General features: G+C 44.5%; 1 protein-coding gene across 6 annotated transcripts in view; it reads right to left on the bottom strand.

Moving 5' to 3' along the window:
* The window catches only part of puf (ubiquitinyl hydrolase 1 puf), a 103,043-nt gene that overhangs the window by 81,678 nt on the left and 1,284 nt on the right, over positions 1-20,081 (bottom strand). For all 6 annotated transcript variants that reach the window (XM_089557296.1, XM_089557298.1, XM_089557300.1 and 3 more), the window contains exons 3-11: positions 17,954-18,141; positions 14,441-14,556; positions 14,287-14,337; positions 12,285-12,434; positions 8,177-8,244; positions 6,717-6,909; positions 3,264-3,401; positions 2,103-2,321; positions 859-988 (exon numbers count right to left, since the gene is read on the bottom strand). In XM_089557296.1, the coding sequence (XP_089413422.1) occupies positions 859-988; positions 2,103-2,321; positions 3,264-3,401; positions 6,717-6,909; positions 8,177-8,244; positions 12,285-12,434; positions 14,287-14,337; positions 14,441-14,556; positions 17,954-18,141 (1,253 nt within the window). The remainder of the gene's footprint in view (positions 1-858; positions 989-2,102; positions 2,322-3,263; positions 3,402-6,716; positions 6,910-8,176; positions 8,245-12,284; positions 12,435-14,286; positions 14,338-14,440; positions 14,557-17,953; positions 18,142-20,081) is intronic.

Below are 20,081 nucleotides of genomic sequence, written 5' to 3'. Positions count from 1 at the left end.
CATAAAATGAAACGACACCAGCCAAGGCACAATGTGGCTACAAACCGTTTCTCGGAGAAGCAGATTTGAACAAGCATGGCCAATATTCATTTTGAGCCACTGTGTACTCACACCTGCTCATTATGAGTAGCTTCCCTACCCTCGTTTTTAAGCAAAACTCTCCACAAATTACTGCGAGACTGTCATTCAGAAAGAAGCTTCGCCTCACTGTAGATAAGCCACGCATGTGCACAAGTATACTAAAAAACTGTATGGTAAAAAATGTTTTCTTCTCGTCCTCTTACTAGACGCTTTTCTGCCCTGTCCATTACGATTTTTTCCCAGTAGTGCTGCCCAGGAATCATCACAGGTGATGGTAGTGCACGTCCATTGTCCATTCAGATTACGATACGGGTGCCTGGCTGCTTCACATCTTAAAATTGAAACAAATTACTGGTTGTACAACAAATAATGAATAACTCAGCTGACAATACTTCTTCAGCTACCTCTTCAGAAACACACAAAGGAATGAGAACTTTTGAGGAAATATTAGATCAAAAACGCAACGCAGCTTTTCTTTTTTTTTTTTTTGATGTACAAGTGTTTAAGTCCAAGCTGGTCTGCAATCGCCATACTTCAGCAAAAAAATAAATCGACACGTAGAAGCGCCTATTCTGTCTTTTTTCTACATGCACATACTGAAAAAAATAAGCTCCAGCAGGTCTCCATATAAAATCTCGAAACGTGATGAGTAGTTGCTGCCACAGATGGCGCTGTGATCTCAGGGTGGTAGCAGACCCCGCGAAATCTCGAAACCTGATGAGTAAGAACTAACACTCCTAAAACGGTCGACTTAAAACAATCGCTGTGCTACACTACCTTTGACCGGTGACCTTCCAGCGTGTGACCTAGAGGCCGCCAGTTGGCTGAAGGGGGACACCCGGCCACGAGCTGCTTTTCCACTGCTAGCCCACATGTGTTTGGTCAGTGCTGAAGCCAGCAGCAGGGTCTGCACACAAACCATCACACGACATCCATGTATTGCATTCATTTAGCAGTAATCACTGTGGGTGCAGCATTGGGGGAACCAATCACAGCAAGAACCAATCACAGCAAGAACCAAAACTGTTTTTCAGTCAGGTCGCTACTTCACAGTTGAGTACCTTTACTGAATTTGGCCCAGTAAAAAGCATTTATGGCACATCATACACAATCAGACGTGAGAAGCTTTCGTTTAAAAATGCCTGGAAGAAAAAATAATGTGCAAAGCAACATAAAGAAGAAAACTGTTCACAACCACAAATTTTCTAACAACGAAAAAAAACTCACAGGGTGGGAGCAAGATTCGGCTGTATTTCAGTCTTTCTACGAAGACTGACGGTAGTACTAGAAAAATCATTTGTGTCAACAACGTCCCGCCAAGCTTCACCACATTTAAAGAACTGCTGCGAAATTGGTAGAGCAAGGGCCAAAGCAAACATTCAAGATGGTGCTCGGTGATGTACGGGTAGGAAGACTACTACTACCACTAGGAGAAAACTACCAATCAGAGCCACTGCTGAACCTGAGAGTGCAATCTAATAAATGCTCATGCATTGAAGTCCGTACTCAGTGCAACAGTATGTCTGAATGAGTAGTGGTTAGCCTAAGGAGCAGCCGAGCCAAGGAAAAAAAAAAGGGACGAAAAATGAGAAATTCGAAACAAAAGCCCCATCACCTGCCTCCTTCAAAGCCCATCTTTTTATAGACCTGGCATCCAGGCAGAACTTCCTGCCACACAGGATGGATTGAAATGAATTGTAATGCTCTGCTTGCTGTGCAACCACGAGTTTAGCAGAGTACACTGTCGGGTCAGTTGGTGCACATCAAATTTAAAAAAAAATGCACAAATCAGAAGATTGCAACAAAAGATAGCACTAGCCCCAGTACTGTTCCTTCTTGCAATCGGGTTGTTTCTCCTCACAGGAGGAAGCAAAAACTTTCTCGTACAAAGAAAAAAATTGATTCGAATCATAACGCTCTCCGAAACTTTTTGCTACACAAAATGCATTGGACTCAATCCCAAAGCACCTGCTTGCTGTGCCCTCCAGAAGTTTCTGGCACAGAGGATAGACTGAACGCACCTGCTCGCTGTGCTCTCGGGGCGGCAGTGCGCAGAGGCGCGAGTAGAGGTGGAGCGCGGGCCCGTCCCGTAGGCTGCGCATGAGGGGCGGCAAAAGCTCCAGGACCTGGCGACCGCAGTGCTTCAGCTGCCCCGCGGCCCACACGGCATCCAGGTGTGCGTTGGTCAGCTGGCCCTCGGACGCCAGCAGGCCCAGAACCAGGTGGCTTTGCTTGATCACCTGGGAGACGGTGGCGGCATCACTCGAGATTCTATATTTCAGAAGCATTTCCACACCCCTGCTAGGTAACTGCAAACAATAATAACTGAGAGCTCACACCACAGCTGCCATTCTCACTGACCCTCAGAAGACGGCCAACATGAGCATTCACACCATAGTTAGCAGACGGAGGCACTGCCAAAGCCGGCACAAAGAATAGATTACTATGTTGAGCATGTGTACTTGAACAGAGGCTACCATGTTCATAAAAAAAAAAGCTCACAGTTGTCACCACAACATTTCATCAGGTCAGATTCGATCATACTGAAAAGCAGTCCTTTCTTTTCTAATAATTTTGCTCAAATGATTAAATTTACAGTACACGAAACATCTACCGAGAGAAAAAAAAAAGATCACTCCTGCTTCCCCCCTGCAAAAGAAAAGAAAAAGCAAACAAATTCTGACAACTTGGCTCCTGCTCTATGCCATCCTTTCCCACGGCCTAGAGCAACAGGGTATGCTGACCCTCCCATGCACTGCACGCAATTAGGCCTGGCAATAGCAGACATGTTCACCACCACGTGCTCCTAACAGAACAAGGGTGGCTTGCACGAAGGAAGACAGTCTTATTTCCAGTCTAATCTTATTCAGAGTCTAAAACCTCTCTCGGTTTTGAGAAAAGGAAAGGCGCATAGCTGCTCCACTTTGTCAGTGGACACCACAAGTGCACCAGGAACACAGACTAAAACTGAGTTCATGGTGCTCTTTAGGTGTCCACCAACAACCTACTATGCGCCTTTCCTTTGCTGAGAACCAGGAGAGATTTTAGACCGCGAATAAGATTAGACTAGGAAAATACTGTCTTATTTGCTTTGTGCAAGCCGGCCCAGAACTCTTTGAGCTGTTCACCCCTAGTCTCCAGAGAGCACCATCAAAGATGGAAGGTCCCAGCTGTCAGCGTACCTCCACGTGAAGGTTTGGCCCAAAGATGTGCTCGACGACTCGGTACTCGACCAGCCAGTTAGCCAGAGCCTTCGCCATGGCTTGCGCCCCCACCACGGTCTCGCTGTGACACAGCTCGTTGAGCATGCTGATGTGGCTCTGCGTGAGGAGACATCACATGCAGAGGGTGAACACAAAGCTTTTCAAAAAAATACCAAGCACTGAATTTACCCCAATACATGGTTGTAACACGGGGGTAGACTTTGTGGGTGGCACAAAAAGGAAAAAGCTTAAGGGGGGACACTGGTCTTGAAAAAAAAATTTTTATTAATGAAGTCACAGTTACAAAATCTTCAGGGAATATGACAGAAGCCAACAGCCACAGAAACCAAGGAGCACAGGGGATTTTTTTTTTTTAATGAATTTATTTATTTTTGTGGTGTTGATCAATTTAGAATATGTCATCGCTTAAAGGTAATTGATTAGAAAAGCAGAAGAAAAAACAACCACATGCCGCCGGTGGGATCCGAACCCACGACCTCCGAATTACGTGTCCGGTGCTCTACCTCTGAGCTACGGCGACGGCTGTCAAACCTTCTGCTTTCGGGGGTATTTATGTTTACAAGTAACCTAACCTTGAGAGTGTTCATCAGCGCCACCCACGTTCATAAGCGGCGGACGTAGAACGTCCTGAGTTACCGCAGGTGTGACGTAGAACGTCACCGAACGGAGAGGGTGGAAGCTGTGTGAGAACCCTCTTATGCTTCCTATGGCATCAAGGCTGCCAGAATCGAGGCCCTCGCTAAGCAATTAAGCAAACAAGGAAGGGGAATGAGGGGCTCGTTGTAAATATGACAGAAGCCAACAGCCACAGAAACCAAGGGGCACAGGGGATTTTTTTTTTAATGAATTTATTTATTTTTGTGGTGTTGATCAATTTAGAATATGTCATCGCTTAAAGGTAATTGATTAGAAAAGCAGAAGAAAAAACAACCACATGCCGCCGGTGGGATCCGAACCCACGACCTCCGAATTACGCGTCCGGTGCTCTACCTCTGAGCTACGGCGACGGCTGTCAAACCTTCTGCTTTCGGGGGTATTTATGTTTACAAGTAACCTAACCTTGAGAGTGTTCATCAGCGCCACCCACGTTCATAAGCGGCGGACGTAGAACGTCCTGAGTTACCGCAGGTGTGACGTAGAACGTCACCGAACGCAGAGAGTGGAAGCTGTGTGAGAACCCTCTTATGCTTCCTATGGCATCAAGGCTGCCAGAATCGAGGCCCTCGCTAAGCAATTAAGCAAACAAGGAAGGGGAATGAGGGGCTCGTTGTAAATATGACAGAAGCCAACAGCCACAGAAACCAAGGGGCACAGGGGATTTTTTTTTTAATGAATTTATTTATTTTTGTGGTGTTGATCAATTTAGAATATGTCATCGCTTAAAGGTAATTGATTAGAAAAGCAGAAGAAAAAACAACCACATGCCGCCGGTGGGATCCAAACCCACGACCTCCGATTTACGCGTCCGGTGCTCTACCTCTGAGCTACGGCGACGGCTGTCAAACCTTCTGCTTTCGGGGGTATTTATGTTTACAAGTAACCTAACCTTGAGAGTGTTCATCAGCGCCACCCATAAGCATAAGAGCATAAGAGGGTTCTCACACAGCTTCCACCCTCTCCGTTCGGTGACGTTCTACGTCACACCTGCGGTAACTCAGGACGTTCTACGTCCGCCGCTTATGAACGTGGGTGGCGCTGATGAACACTCTCAAGGTTAGGTTACTTGTAAACATAAATACCCCCGAAAGCAGAAGGTTTGACAGCCGTCGCCGTAGCTCAGAGGTAGAGCACCGGACGCGTAATTCGGAGGTTACTTGTAGACATAAATACCCCCGAAAGCAGAAGGTTTGACAGCCGTCGCCGTAGCTCAGAGGTAGAGCACCGGACGCGTAATTTGGAGGTCGTGGGTTCGGATCCCACCGGCGGCATGTGGTTGTTTTTTCTTCTGCTTTTCTAATCAATTACCTTTAAGCGATGACATATTCTAAATTGATCAACACCACAAAAATAAATAAATTCATTAAAAAAAAAAAAAATCCCCTGTGCCCCTTGGTTTCTGTGGCTGTTGGCTTCTGTCATATTTACAACGAGCCCCTCATTCCCCTTCCTTGTTTGCTTAATTCTTCAGGGAATATGTATTTTTGTGTTGTGATTCTAAATATGTCATTTAATTTCATGTAAAACAATTCCTTCAGCACTTATGCACTTTTTATGCTAGTATTTTGCGGAGAGTTTTGAAGAAAATTTGCTGCGGGAAACTCGCTGAAATGTATGCCACTGGGTTCTCTTGACACCAGGGAATACAATAAGGGTGAAATTGTCTTCCTGCCTATCATAGAACTTAAGTTATAGACTTTTAAAGTTGTCGCTTCAGAAATGAGAAGGAAAATGTGTATTCCTGTGTGTGAAGTGGTAGCTTCAGTACCCTATTACTCAAGTTCTATGAGAGCCAGGATAATAATTTTACCCTTATTGTATTCCTTGGTGTCAAGAGAACCCAATGGCATACATTTCAGCGAGTTTCCTGCAGCAAATTTTCTTCAAAACTCTCCGCAAAATACTTGCATAAAAAGTGCATAAAGTGCTCAAGGAATTGTTTTACATGAAATTAAATGACATATCTAGAATCAGCACACAAAAATACATGTGCCCTGAAAATTTCGTAACTATGACTAAATTAATAAAATTTTATTTTCAAGACCAGTGTCCCCCCTTAAGAATAGGAATGTGGCGTAAAGAACGATGCCACAATATGTGGAAAGAGAAGTAGAAGCTTACAAACATAAGTACCTCAACCATTGGCTTCTACATGCCCTCTCTGTTTCAAGAGAGCCACACAAAAGATTAGCAGATAAAACAAGTGCGAAGGTAAGTATGAAGTATGGAGTCCCACCACGCCATCACCGCATCGGCTGTGTGCTTTAGAAGCTTTGCCATAAAAACGAAACTACTCCAAGTCACTCCACTGAGCAGCGAGTCATGCCTCCCAACATCTATAGCAATTCTCGGCAACATTTAAATGAGTCGTCCTGCACGGAGCTGTCGGAAGTCTCAATGAGGTCTCGATGAAAGGCAGATGAAACACAAAAGATGTCAAAGGAACTGAGAAACGTTGCCAGTCATGGTACTTGAACTACGTCACAACAAAAGATGCTTGCTTCTCTTTTGAGCGTAAGTCGAATTATTTTTTGAGCACGGATGCAGCCAGTGCAAATGGGTAACCTCCGAGGTACCCTTCTCCTTTACCACTTAGCTGACTTGCCTGTGCCTCCATTTGTGCCCATGCATTCACAGCAGCCCACTGAAGCGTAGCTAGACATAGTCAGCGCAGCAAGTCAATACGAAATGTGCACCAGAGTGTGAAGGTTTCAAAATGGAGGTCCCGGTTCGAAAGCCGCCCCACGCACTCACGTTGATCTGGGCAATGCCCGAGAGACGCATGGTGAGCGTAGGTGACACGAAGCATCGGAAGGCCAGCTCCAGCCCCTCCCGGTCCAGGGCCAGGTGCACGTCCAGTGGATCCTTGACCGCCCCAAGCATCAGCTCAAACAGGCTGCGGCTGGTGGCACCCCGCAGCTCCCCTTCACAGCGGCTGCACAGATAACTGCACAAAGGGGGGGGGGAGGGGTGGGGGGGGGGGGGGAGGGGGGCAAGAGTTGTGTCATGCACCCATGCCAAGGCGCCCATTGCATCAGGAAGGAAGACGGCAAGCACTAGCAGAAAAAAGAAAGAGCTCCCCTCCATTAAAGTCTTGTCATAAGCACCAACGAGAACTTGAATGGGAAGACTGATGGTTCTATGAGGTTTAGCGCCCCAAGGTGACTAGGCTATGAAAGGTGCCATAGTGGAGGGCCCCGGGTAAATTAAGACCGCCTGGTATCCCTTAACGTGCACTGACATTGCACAGTACACGAGCCTCTAGCATTTCACCCACATCGAAATGCGACCGCCGCGGCTGGGATCGAACCGGCGTCTTTCGGGTCAGCAGCCAAGCAACATAACCACCCAGCCACTACGGTGGGTAGGAAGACTGAACTGATGCCAATGTGCCCAGGGAGATCACTCTAAGATAGAGTAAGTTTCCAATGATGGACCAGTTACCAATAACAATCAAAGCACAGTCATATGAAAAAAAGAAAATGAGAAGAAACTATACAGTTTCTTCAAATCTTCATTGGAGAAAAATTCATCCCGGGAGTCTAGGACTTATTCAGCTGAGCTGCACTCACAAGTACGTGGTCTCAGCCACAAACTGACAATTCATCCCAGTTTAGAACAAGGACTTCAAAGATCCCACCAATAAAATGGTCCTCTATACTTCACCACATAAGTCATTTCAAGCACTGTGGAGGCTACGGAGACCTGAGCCTATCAAAACAGTGCGCACTTCATAAATGTGTTCCTCCATGCCCGTCCTCCCACGACATGTGGCTCCATCACTGGGTAGGAGAGAGCAACAGTGTCCAGCTTCTGAACTCAGGATACTCAGCCGACTCAGCGGACAGCACGTTAGCGAATTATGGCCCACCACTTCGCAGCAGGGCTCCGCAGTGCTGCATTCATGCAGACTTTCTCTGCTAATTTAAACAGTGAACGAAACGTTCGCTGTACTTTCCACGTTCAAATATTTGAGGGACTATTTGTTGTGTTCGTGCAGCCCTGATTGAACGAGAGAGTTGTGGCTTCTGCACTGCTGCAGAACACTTGAGACTCAAGATGGAGTATAGTAGCTCATCCAAAACTTTCAGTTCTGCTCTCAAGTTTTTGCTGTCAAATAAATGCTCAGTGATGAAAGAAAATTGCAGTACTGCTTTTACAAAGTACTATTATGAACTGATTCCCCAGGGCCACGGAAGAGTTACGACACTCACCGAATGACTGAAGACCGCAGGGGTACTAGGTGCTGGACAACACATGGTAGATTCATCCACAGCTTCAACTATGGGTATCAAGAGAAAAAAGAAAGGCATACAAGATTTTTAAGGGCCAAATCTGGAAAACAGAGTCTCAAAGACGCCACACTACCACTGAGCTGAGCTTGAAGTACTACAGAAAAAAGCAGTTTAAAAAAGTGAATAGGCATTCAAATGCCTATTTCCTTTGCAACTGCCAGTAGCAATCCAGTAGTGAATAAAAATTAGAGAAGTTCAAACACAGAAAACAGTCACTGAAATGGCAACGAAAGCAGTAATAGATTAAAGAATAAAATGTATTAGCTGAAGCAGTCAATGTCACATTAGAGGCAAAAAAAATGCAAAAAAGATTATACAGACTCAACCAGAACAACCAACGAGATTAAATTCAGTCACTTAGCAAAAAGTATAACCAGCACATACAGGCCTACAGACAGCACGTATATTTTTATACCTTGGTTTGGTTTGGTTTATGGGGTTTAACGTCCCAAAGCGACTAAGGCTATGAGAGACGCCGTAGTGGAGGGCTCCGGAAATTTCGACCACCTGGGGTTCTTTAACGTGCACTGACATCGCACAGTACACGGGCCTCTAGAATTTCTCCTCCAAAGAAATTCAACCGCCGCAGCCGGGTTCGAACCCGCGTCTTTCAGGTCAGCAGCCGAGCACCATAACCACTGAGCCACCGCGGCGGCGTTATTTTTATACCGCTACACAGACAATGCTGCTGTGCCTTTATGAAGCCCCTACAAAAATTGATGCAGCATAAAGCAGCATAAATGAACTTGCATTATTTTACAACCACAGGAGAAGACCTCAGTAAATAATATGGAGTGAGACAAGAAAGCGCAGCAGTTCAGGCTGTCAAACAACACCTTTTTCCAACTTGTATCCTCTCCATTATCATGCAGCTTTCGGTTTCGACACAACCTTTTGTTCCTGCTCTCTTTGACTAAGTTGTTACCTTGCATAAAAAGCCTGTAATGAGAAGTTTATGCTTCATACGCAGTACAATCGTACTGATAGGCAGACTGGCAAACCTATAAGAGGTCTGTGACAATGAGGCTCACTAGTTATGCTTTTTGGACAAACTTTGGCTTAATTTATACCACAAGTGGCGTCTTCTCTACAAGTGAAAGGCAAATGGAGCTAGTTGTTGCAAAAGAAATTGACTAAAATGTACCGTAAAAACCCGCGTATAATACGAGGTTTTTTTCCCATAATTAGCATCCTAAATTTCCGCCTCGTATTATTTGCGGATCCGAACAAAAATTTTCGAAGTTGCTCGAAGTTTTGGTTTTGTTTTTGCGGCGTGGCTACGGCTTGGCTTCGTTACTTTCGACAAACGGCGTCACGACGTCGTTTCTTTGTTGATCCGTTGGGTGCGCCGGGGGGTCACGGTGTGCCGTGCGCCTGTTGACAACGCACGTGCTCGCATGTAAGGCAAGCTATTGTTTTAGGGAGCACGATGTCACGGTCTCGAAAACAGTACTCAGCTACTTTCAAGCGATTTTAGCTGCGGAGAACATCGGCAACGGTGCGGCCGGGAGGTAGTTTGGTGTCGTCGAAGGAAGCATTCATGGATGGCCACGACAAAAAGAAGCCCTTTTCGCATGCAGCGGAACGCGACGAAGCTTTCTCGGCCGCATGATGGTTGTGTAAACAAACCGTTCAAGGATGCAGTCAAGCAGTGCTACGCAGAGTGGATGCGCTCAGGTGAGCCTGCAGTGACGCCAACCGGGCGGCTGAAGCGGGCTTAAGAAGTGCGGCATCTCGAACGCCCTCGATGGCACGGAAGATGAGTACATTTGGGATGATTTGTCGGACAAAGAAATGTCCGAAGAAAGCGCTACTGAAGAAGAAAGTAATTGAAGTGAAGTGCGGGATGCGATTTGAATAAATGTCTTCTATGAGCTTGTGTTACTCGTATTATACGCGGGTGAAACTTTTTTTCCCATTTCGCGTCTCTAAAACTTAGCCTCGTATTATATTCGGGTTCGTATTATACACGGGTTTTTACGGTATGTTCTGTGCAGCAATCAACCACAGCAATCGGAAAATCACAAGAATTAGGCAGTGACTCTTCATGTCGCATCTTCCAGGTCCCCAAATGCAACCTCTCGCTCTCTCCCATCTCATGATCAGGCCCAATGGAAAGAAGCTTTTACTGAGTGAAGACAAGACCACTGCACTACGTGTGCATCTTGGAGTCTTATAAAACAAAAACTTAGTATTTCAGGAAAGTTGAACATTCATGAACTAATTATTAGACCATGTGTGTAATCCGGAAATACACTATGTCGAAAAATTAATTTGTACTTTGCAAAAAAATATCCCAAGAATGGCTTGACCTGTAGCACGCCAGTAGAACACAATGAATGCTGAACGAGCCTTCTGATGCATTCTCTCAACTCTGCAGCCTTTTCATAAGATTTGGAGCAAAAATATGTATTAAAAAACAACTTTTCGGCGATATAACAGCGAAAGTTTCTGAGTAGTCATAAAATTTTTCTATTAAATTATTATTATTTCATATTATCATAATTCTATATTATTACTTTAACTATATTATTATTAATTTTATTAATTATTATTTTGTATTCAAAATTTCTGAGTGAACTAAATTTTTTTCTAATACTATGCTAAAAAGTTTCAGACAAATACAGCAAGAAATAATTTTTTATGAAAGCCGCATCCCCGTAACAGCCAAACAACAGTCGAGCAAAAGCGTCGGAGGGGGGGAGGGGGCGATACAAAAGCATGCACACTGCACGGGTGGTCGGCTCTTACAGTGTATGTATCCAACAGTCGCTGTGTTTGCTTTCTGTTATCTGATAACTCGAACAAGGCCATGAAGATAATTCTGCGCCAAGCCGCAAAACATGTGGCCACCACATCCCTGCATGCGCCTTGTCTTGTAGCAGGCCCTATTATTAGTGTTATTATTTTATGGCTGAAAGATAACTGATTAGAAAGTAGAAGTAAAAGCAACCACATTCTTCTACTTTCTAATCAATTATCTTTCAGCCATAAAATAATCAGACTAATAATTTCCCGCTTATTAACACCACAAATAAAAAAAAAACAGCGACGTTCCCCTAGGCTCTTGCAGACAGCTATGCAAGAAGGAAAACATCTTCTAAGTCTTGCAGAGTGTATCAACAGTAAGTGCATAGCCGTCGTGTTTGCTACGTGCTATCTGATAACTCTGACAAGGCCGCAAAGATATTTTCGCACCAAGCCTCAAAACACGTGGGCGCCACATTTCTGCCCTTGCCTATCTTGTAGCACGCTCCTGCTTTTTCAGGCAGGCATATTTGCAATAAGCAACATGAACCAGTGCTATCACTTGCTCGCTATCACTTGCTTTGCTCTTGTCGACAGTTATGAAAGAAGCGAAACGTCTTCCAAGTCTTGCAGAGTTCACCAACAGCAAGTGCAGAATGAAAGAGTAGAATCACACTTCGCTGAATTCATTGATTCAAAAATGACCATTGCTACTACGCTGTCGAGGCAGTAGCTATTTTCGCATTGTTAAAAACGCTGAACGTTATTACGGTTCATTGCCTCGTAGCGCTGCGTACAATGAACGACACATCCTGGCCTCCGTAATGTCTGGCCAGCTAATTCACTTTCGTACGATACCAATGCTTATGAGCCCCTCCTGGGTACAACCATCAGGCTGATGTGTGCACACAAAGAAGCCAAGAAAAAAAAAAACTAAAGATCCCAGATTTCTGCCTTTCTCGCACATCAATAAAGTGATAGTGACAGCTGTGCTAACCCCCCCCCCACCAAACCCCAACACACAAGCATGGATTGAGTACTCACTTACAACCCTATCTCAATCCCATGACTACAAGTGACATGCTCTCAAGAGAGCATGACAGGCCCTTCACACACAGGTCCTCCATAACTCACTCTCATTTGGATGACATTTTAATTGGCCGGCAGAAGAATATGCAAGCTTTCAGTAACGACGTGCCAAGCTGAGGTGCTAACAACACTTAGCCCCTGAGCCTCATACAGCTGCTGCTGCTGCTGTGTATAAAAAAAGCCCCCTCACGTTGGAGACGAGCGAGACGAGTGCGTGTGCCAGGCCAATGGGCAGCCGCTGGGGGGCCACCTCCTGGAAGCAGGCATGCAGCAGGGACAGTCCGCCCTGGCCGCAGAAGTGGGCCACATTGCGCAGGAGGTGCACCGGAATGTCCAGGTCCTGCACAGGAGGAGGTCGATGAAGCGGCCGAAAAGCGCACTCTCGCATCACCTGTTACACAGCATCGCAGCTGCACAAGCTCGCAGGCTCACTCGCAACATGAGTTCCCGTGAGCATGAGCGAGTGGCTATGAGTGCGAGTGAGTCACTGGAGAAAGATATTCATGACTGAGCATGAGTGAGCCACTTCTCATGGTGACAAAGTATGACCTCAAACCTCGCAACAATATGGCGGCTGGCGGGTTTACCAGGGTTGCCATGCAAGAGCCTCCTGCCGCCCGCAAAATGTGAAAGTGAAAAGGGTCTACATACAGAATTCGAATGAAATCTCAAAACTGTTCAATATATTAAAAATACACTACATATATAAAATATATATATACTCCTGAATAGGGGGGGTTGCCTTAAAGACTATTATGTGTCCCTCATACATAAGTGTAATCACCACAGTTGGCAACTTTGCTGAGGTGTCGCATTAAGCACTTTGTGTATAACGCTTACATTAAGTAGCACTGGCTGGCAACTTGACAAATAACAAATCTTGAAAAAAAAATAATAATAATAATAATGTTTCAAGCATGACATAAACTTCCGTATTTAGAAAACAGTTTGATTAATTTTTAACAACGCCACAGTTAAGGAGGGACACTGGTCTTTGAGACCAAAAAATGAGATTTGTGGAATCTACAGCTATTATTTTCCAACTGTACCAATTTTTTCCTTCAAGAAATCAACATTTTGACCATAATATTAAATTCAAATCATCGTATAGGCTGAATTTATGCAGGAGCAGACAATTTAATGGCATGAAAATTTTAGACATCTAGCTATCTTAGTATGTCGATATCCCAACATCTAGGACAGATAGAGATGCTATACTGTTTGCTAAGGGAAGCTGAAGGCACCGTGTGTGCAATAATCGAAGCAGATTTGTTTAATCGCACTTCACAAATTTATAGTTTCGCAAAGTTTATCGATGCATTACATTCACACCTTGAACATTGATATTCCAAGTGCTGTAAAATTACTAATGAGGATAAAACGGAAAAATGGTTTCGATTATTGCACTCTCTACTCACCATACTAAGTAGCCATGGATTAAAAATAATTTTTTATCGAGCTGTTTTCTTTGCACCTTAAAGGTGCACTGAAGAGGAATCTGAACTTGTCTTTTTGCCGCAGGAACTCGACCTACACGTTCCAAGCTTTCTTAGAAACTTCGATTTATTGCCCTGTGTGGCCGATTTCCCTAATTAAATCGAATTAACGCCTGGCTCCCGCCTTTTTTTTTTAATTCTCCCTCGTACGGTGGGCGGCGTTGACCAACGCATGGAATGCCTTTCAGCCAGTCCCGTGGCGGCTTGCCGCTCTGCAATCGGCGGAGTAACACGTAGTAGTCCGTAGTGGCAAATAGTCCGCGCGTATTTTTATTTCTGCGGGCTTATTTTGCGGCTATATTATCTGCGAATGGAACTATTTATTCATGGAAACCTAAAAAACAAAATAAAACGAAAGCAAAGCCTCCACAGAGCTGGCTGAAAGGGATTCCATGCGTTGGTCGACTCCGCCCACCGTACGAGTAAGAATTCAAAAAATAAAGGCGGGAGCCGGACATTAATTCGATTTAATTAGGGAAATCGGCCACACAGGGCAATAAGTCGTAGCTTCTAAGAATGCTAGGAATGTGTAGATCGAGTTCCCGCGGCAAAAACACAAGTTCAGAACCCTCTTCAGTGCACCTTTAAGCGCAGTCTGCGGTTTCATTACATGCAATTTACAATTGTCCACTGAAACAATTTCACCCGGATCGGAACGGGTGGAGCTAGCCTACCACACAGAAGGGAGCCACTCACATTCACATCACACACAGTGCTCAGGGCCGCTATCTCCGCCTGTGACACCTCCTGAAGGAAACAAAGAAAAGAAGAAAAACGCCACAAATAATCAGGACTGAACATTGTCTGCATTAAAAAAATACAAGAGGAGAAGCTGGTGCCGATCACCCACCTCAAGCTTCGAGTGCAGGCTGTGCTTGAAAGCCACGTAAAGCGGGAAGTTGAGGAGGAACACCTTGGAAGCGAAATGCAACAGCTTCTCCTGGTCATCCAGGTTCCAGCCGTCCACTACACCGATTGCGAGACAAGCACAGAACACGGTGACGACAACCAGAACATGCATACGCTAATGGCTTCCATTTTCTGCACAAGAAATCCAATGTGTGTCAACACGTCCCAGCTGACACAGAAACTGTGACGCTGAAGGAAATTCAACAATCACATCCTACACATCAGGCCTAACTATCCTTACAAGACAAAATCACTGACAAAAAAGAAAAGGCCTACCAAAAAAAGTGAAAAGAAGTGCTTTCTAAACGTAGTGTCTTTTTTTATTCTAGTTGGAGTGCCATAAGCCAGGGCCTGTATTCTAACTTGCGTCCCTTCCGAAAGTGTATCTCAGCAAAGCATCAGTGGCCAAAACATCAACAGTGATGTGCCGGCTCAAATCCACCACATCCGCTTCTCACATTTTGGGCAACCAGCTGTTCCCGAAAGGAACGTCTTCAAAAGGTACGCAAGTTAAAATAAGGGCCCTGGCTTGTGGCTAGCCTGTGTCAAAGAAACAGTATACGCTCAGAGTATACATCAGTGTCGCAAATTACATTACAGTACACGGCTTCATGCATCTTTCAGGCCTGTCAAAAGCATGTCTCCTAAATTCCTTCTTCCCTTGTAGCCACACAAATCACCTATGCTTTGACAGAGCTGCGCGCACGCTTTGTCCATTCTACATCTCATCTCCGCCTGGCTGTGAACACCACAACAAGATACCGCAGCTATGTTCCCACTGTAAAAGCAGTGGGGAGAAAATTGCACGAGAAAGTCTAGAAGCAGCAACAGCCATGCAGAAATCCCAAAGCAAAGACAAGCAACTGCACGCAGAACTTTCTATTCTGAATCAAGTGAATAAATTGTGCAAATATAAATCGACACTTGGGTTGGCGCATTCTAATAAATAACAGAATGGAACAGATTCTTTTTTCATGAATTTTGAATTAAAAATAATTTGAAATTAATTAAATGCAAAAATTGTTAATTACTGACAAATTTCATTGGCTTTAAATCAGATTACTTCACTAAATTAAGCTTACTATTAAGTAATAAAGTAAAGTAAAGCAACAGCACGCATGCAGTTGATAACGAAACTTATCAAAGAGGTGTTAATACATAAAAAAATCCAGCTTACATGAAATGCAGATTATGGAGCTACTACTTTCAGTGCTGAATTTCCAAGGCAAGAAGCTGTGACATATATAAACAAACACATTCCACCCCTCCGCTTACAAAGTGGTGGCAGAGGCCGTAAAGGCAGACTCAACTGCTTCGCCATTCCAGCCAAAAGGCCACAAGAATGTCGTTTTGGTCACGCGCGAAATTTTCAGTGGTAGATTTCTGTGCGCACACTTCACGCCCTGGAGCCCCACCACTGAGTTAACAGTGCGTGAGCGGCAGGCAAGTTACCTTGCAGAGTAGGAGAGACGGAATGGAAAGTAAAGAAGGAGGGCTGCTCGTAATAGGCAGGCTGCACTTGAAGGTAACAAAAGAAGTCCTCGTCATCTAGAGGAGACAGGCAGGCGCAAAGAGACAGCACAGCACACAACACTGAAACAAGCAGAGGTGAGGGGGTCAGTCAACAATTCCACGCAACATGCACACCAAGGCAGCACAGCGGTCCGCAGACGAGTTGCACGCTTTCTGTCACTTGCACGAGAGTTTAACGGTGACTGGCAGACTGGATCACGCTATTCATTCGCACAGTCTGGACCAGCTGGCGGCAGCGGCTAGTCCATCCGAGGGGAACATTAACGCTAGCGCATACTCTGCTGCATCAATTAGCATTGATTATCTATAATTTCGGTGCCAGTAATATTCAACAGCGTAGCTTTTCGAGGCTCTGCTGATGTTCAAATGGCAGCAAAAGACTCATGACACACTCAAAAATTTGTAGCTGAAGATGGAGTACTTTCTTTTCCAGTGCTCAATTCAGACTTGCGACACTCATGATGATGTCGAGAGAATTAAGAAATCAATGACCATAGACTCGAAGTGGGTGGTAGTGCAGTCTAGGCTTAGAGATCCAAAAACAAAAAAAAATTACATGACATCACTCAGTAGACTTGCGGCAAAGAGGTGCAGCTGGCGGCGATATGAACCTTTTGGTTTTTTCGACCTTTCCTAGTTTACAAAACCTCCGTTTTCACTAAAAGTAGCCTCTCTGCCAGTAAAACATGGTCATCGATCGATACAGGCCAGCTTCAACTAGTCCTTGGTGTTCTTTAAACATGCCCTGTGCATGCAGGCAAGTGACCAGTAAGCCAGGCATACATAAAAGTGAATGAGCAGTGTGACACGGGGCTCGGCAAGCAATGCGCAGTCAAAGCTGCAGGGCTCCACAGACAATACTTGCAGGCAAGTGCAGCTAAATACTATACATGCAAGCAGCACAAGAAGCAAACAAAACACGGTTCTGACATCAATGTGCACTGATGCTCGATTCTGCGGAGTTTGGCAGGCACACTGCACCCATGTGTGAACAGTTCAATGCCTCGTTAAGTATAACATACTGATTCCCTCATATGCTCTACTCTGAACACCAGCACAATTAGATCATGAAGCCCCGTTTTGTTTGCAGCTCATACTGCTGGTACGATGCAAAGGAACAAGTGCTACTGCAAGCTGAACCTAGCAGCTACATCCAGGTTTCACTTTCCTAACACTGCACCACAGCATTCTGAAACCATAGACACCCCAGGTGAACTCCGTAAGAGTTCTACAGCAAATGCTACATTTCAGAAGTCCACCAATGGCACTGTACTGGCTACCTGATCAGGATTACACTATATATCATATACCAAGCTCGAAAACTTGTGTATTTGTAGAAGGCACCTCCGGAATTACCAGCGCAACTAGCTACACTAAAGGCAACATTCAAAAGAATCGCATTACCTGGTATTACCCATTTCAATCAGAGTTCATCATTTTCTCCTAGGTAGGAGGTCAGATAGTCTCTGCTCCAGAAAAAAATTACATGTTTTCTGGCACTGTATGTCTGGTCAACTCACTTGAAAACTAACTATTAAGCCCATTTGTCCATACGGACAAAAAACTGAAAACTGCTTTCAGCGTTGCATTCCTCACACATTGTAGTATCTACCCACACATAAAAATTAAATTTCTGGTGGCCCATTTCTTTTCTATTGTTTCAGCAGACAATGGCATGATATATATTAATATCTCAGGAACTAATTGACCTAGAACTAAACAAATTGCATATTTGAAACCAGCAGAAAAAACTGAATAAGTATGTGCAGTTTCATTGCATTTGGTCTGTAAATAAAAAAAATGCTCTAAGACCCATGTCCCCCCTTAAATCATCTATGGTGAAGATTTTTCAAACGAGAAAATGCTTGAATACTGCACCGTAGTGCCTCGCAAAACAAAGCAGGGCATTTCAGCGACTCACAAGCGGCTGACTGGCTGCCATCTTGGCTGTCTGGCAAGACAGCCTCTTCCGATGCTTCCGGCCCTTCAGCAGCACCTAGCCGCTGCCGTAGCTGCCGCAGCAACAGTAGGACCGTCTGCAGCAGACCCTGGATGACTGCATTGAACTTGTCGAAGCTCTGTGGGTCCTTGTAGCAACATGTGCATTGCCTGCATAACACAGCATGAAATTCTGAAGCATTAGCAGCACGCGCGGCATGAACAACAAGGATTTGCAAAGAAACCTACAAGGTATAAAAAGGGCACATGGTCCAGTATCCACCCTAAACCAGTATTAAGTTGTACAATGCTTCTCCAAAGGGTCCCAAGCTACTTCAGCATGTGAATGCTTGCACTCGTGGCATGGCATAGGGTTTATACAACGAGGAACCGTTCTCACTGACCAGAGTAATGATGACAGAAGCACAATAGAAACACTCCCCCCCCCCCACATAGTTTTGCGATAGTTGCTGTCACATGCGACACACAGTCTCGGCATAATAAAAAAAAAGCACCTCAAAGCAAGCCTGCACACATATGGTCGCTGAACGAAATCATGGGCAATCTCACTGTCACAAACGAACATGATTTAGGAGACGACACACCCACTCCTACCAAGTTTTTCATGTGTGTGGAGAACCCTCATGAACCACACGTAATCAAGTTTGCCAAGCCTCTTTCTTCTGGTGACGGTGAAGAAGCCCAAAAACTGGGGCAGCCATATTTAGCCTGTATCATCACAGAAGTGACATTTGGCATTACTCTTAAATGTGCTCACACAAGATGTATAAATGGTTTGCATAAGCAAGCACTGCGAGAGGAATGGAACTGAGTAGCAGTTTATGTTGTTTATACAATGTCAACATTCAATGCTCATACTATGCTACATTTTTGCATGTTACAAATGAACTGGGCAGGTGCTAACTTCGAATCCTGTGCATGCAACTAAAGCAATACAATGTCTGACAGCATGTTTTTTAAAGGAGCACAAAAAGGTTTCCAATATCTCTTTTTAAGAATGCAAGTCAAAATGAAACAGGCAGACTCTCAGAAGATTAAGAGATGAAAGACATTGCAGCCCTTCATTCTGCAGCCACTAAACTTGACTCATGGCACAGGACCAAACCTAGGACCTACAGCACTGATTAATGATAAGGTCCATGCATCATGAAGGCAGCAGCCAAAGGCATGCTAATACTGTTATCTATTTGCATTCAGAGAGCACTTTCGTGAAGTAGCTCAAATCCAGATGGACGAGACCGTAAGGTCAAAAAGCAAGAGTGCTGCCAAAAAGCGAGAAAGCTAGATATGATGGCCACCGTCAAAGTATGGTAACACCTCACAAGCAAAGGCCTTTTACTATAATGTGAGGATTTCAGTGCTAAATTAGTGCAGCAGAAAGACACTTGTCAATGCCAGCGATCGCTAAGATGTTGTTTAATGGGCTGCCCAGGAACATTTGCAAAAGTGACTGTAAGCCAATAAATGATACAAGGCATTTACAGTTTAGTGTCTCTAATGAAATGAAGTACTGTGGCTGTCCTCACAAAAAGTTCAAACAACGGAATTAATGCACCTACAAGGAAAACCAGTGTGCTTTCTACATGTTTTCTTTCATAACCATGCTTACATGAAAGGATGAGATATTACATTAATGGTAAATATGCACAATTTCGTCCGACAACAAACAGGACACTGTAAACAACAACCATTTCTGAAGCAATGTTAGCAGCAGGAGTTTTGGTGACGTTATGCTGATGATACTGGGCCATGAATGAACAAGCTTTTCATTAAAAGACGGCTTGCATATCACCGGTTGGGTCATCACATTGCTTATGTCTGTATTTAGAACATACAAGACAACAAATACACCGGGAACACAGCAAAGTTGTCTGTGTTGTCTCACTCCTTTGTACATGTCTTGCAAGTTCAGGCTGTTAACATGAACATCTCACAATGAACACACCGAAAAGCTGTCGTCAATTTCTGTGCATTCTGTGAACACCTGATCTAACAGTGTGCCCTTAGCTTTCACGACAAACAATAGAACGTTTGATTAGTAGGTCATAGAAAGTGAAATAAGCTGTCTCAAGACAAAGGGATGAATTGAT

This window comes from Amblyomma mixtum, chromosome 8 (assembly GCF_055824585.1).
Source record: "Amblyomma mixtum isolate Tamu chromosome 8, ASM5582458v1, whole genome shotgun sequence".
Lineage (NCBI taxonomy): Eukaryota > Metazoa > Arthropoda > Arachnida > Ixodida > Ixodidae > Amblyomma > Amblyomma mixtum.
This window is presented reverse-complemented; position numbering and strand designations above follow the sequence as displayed.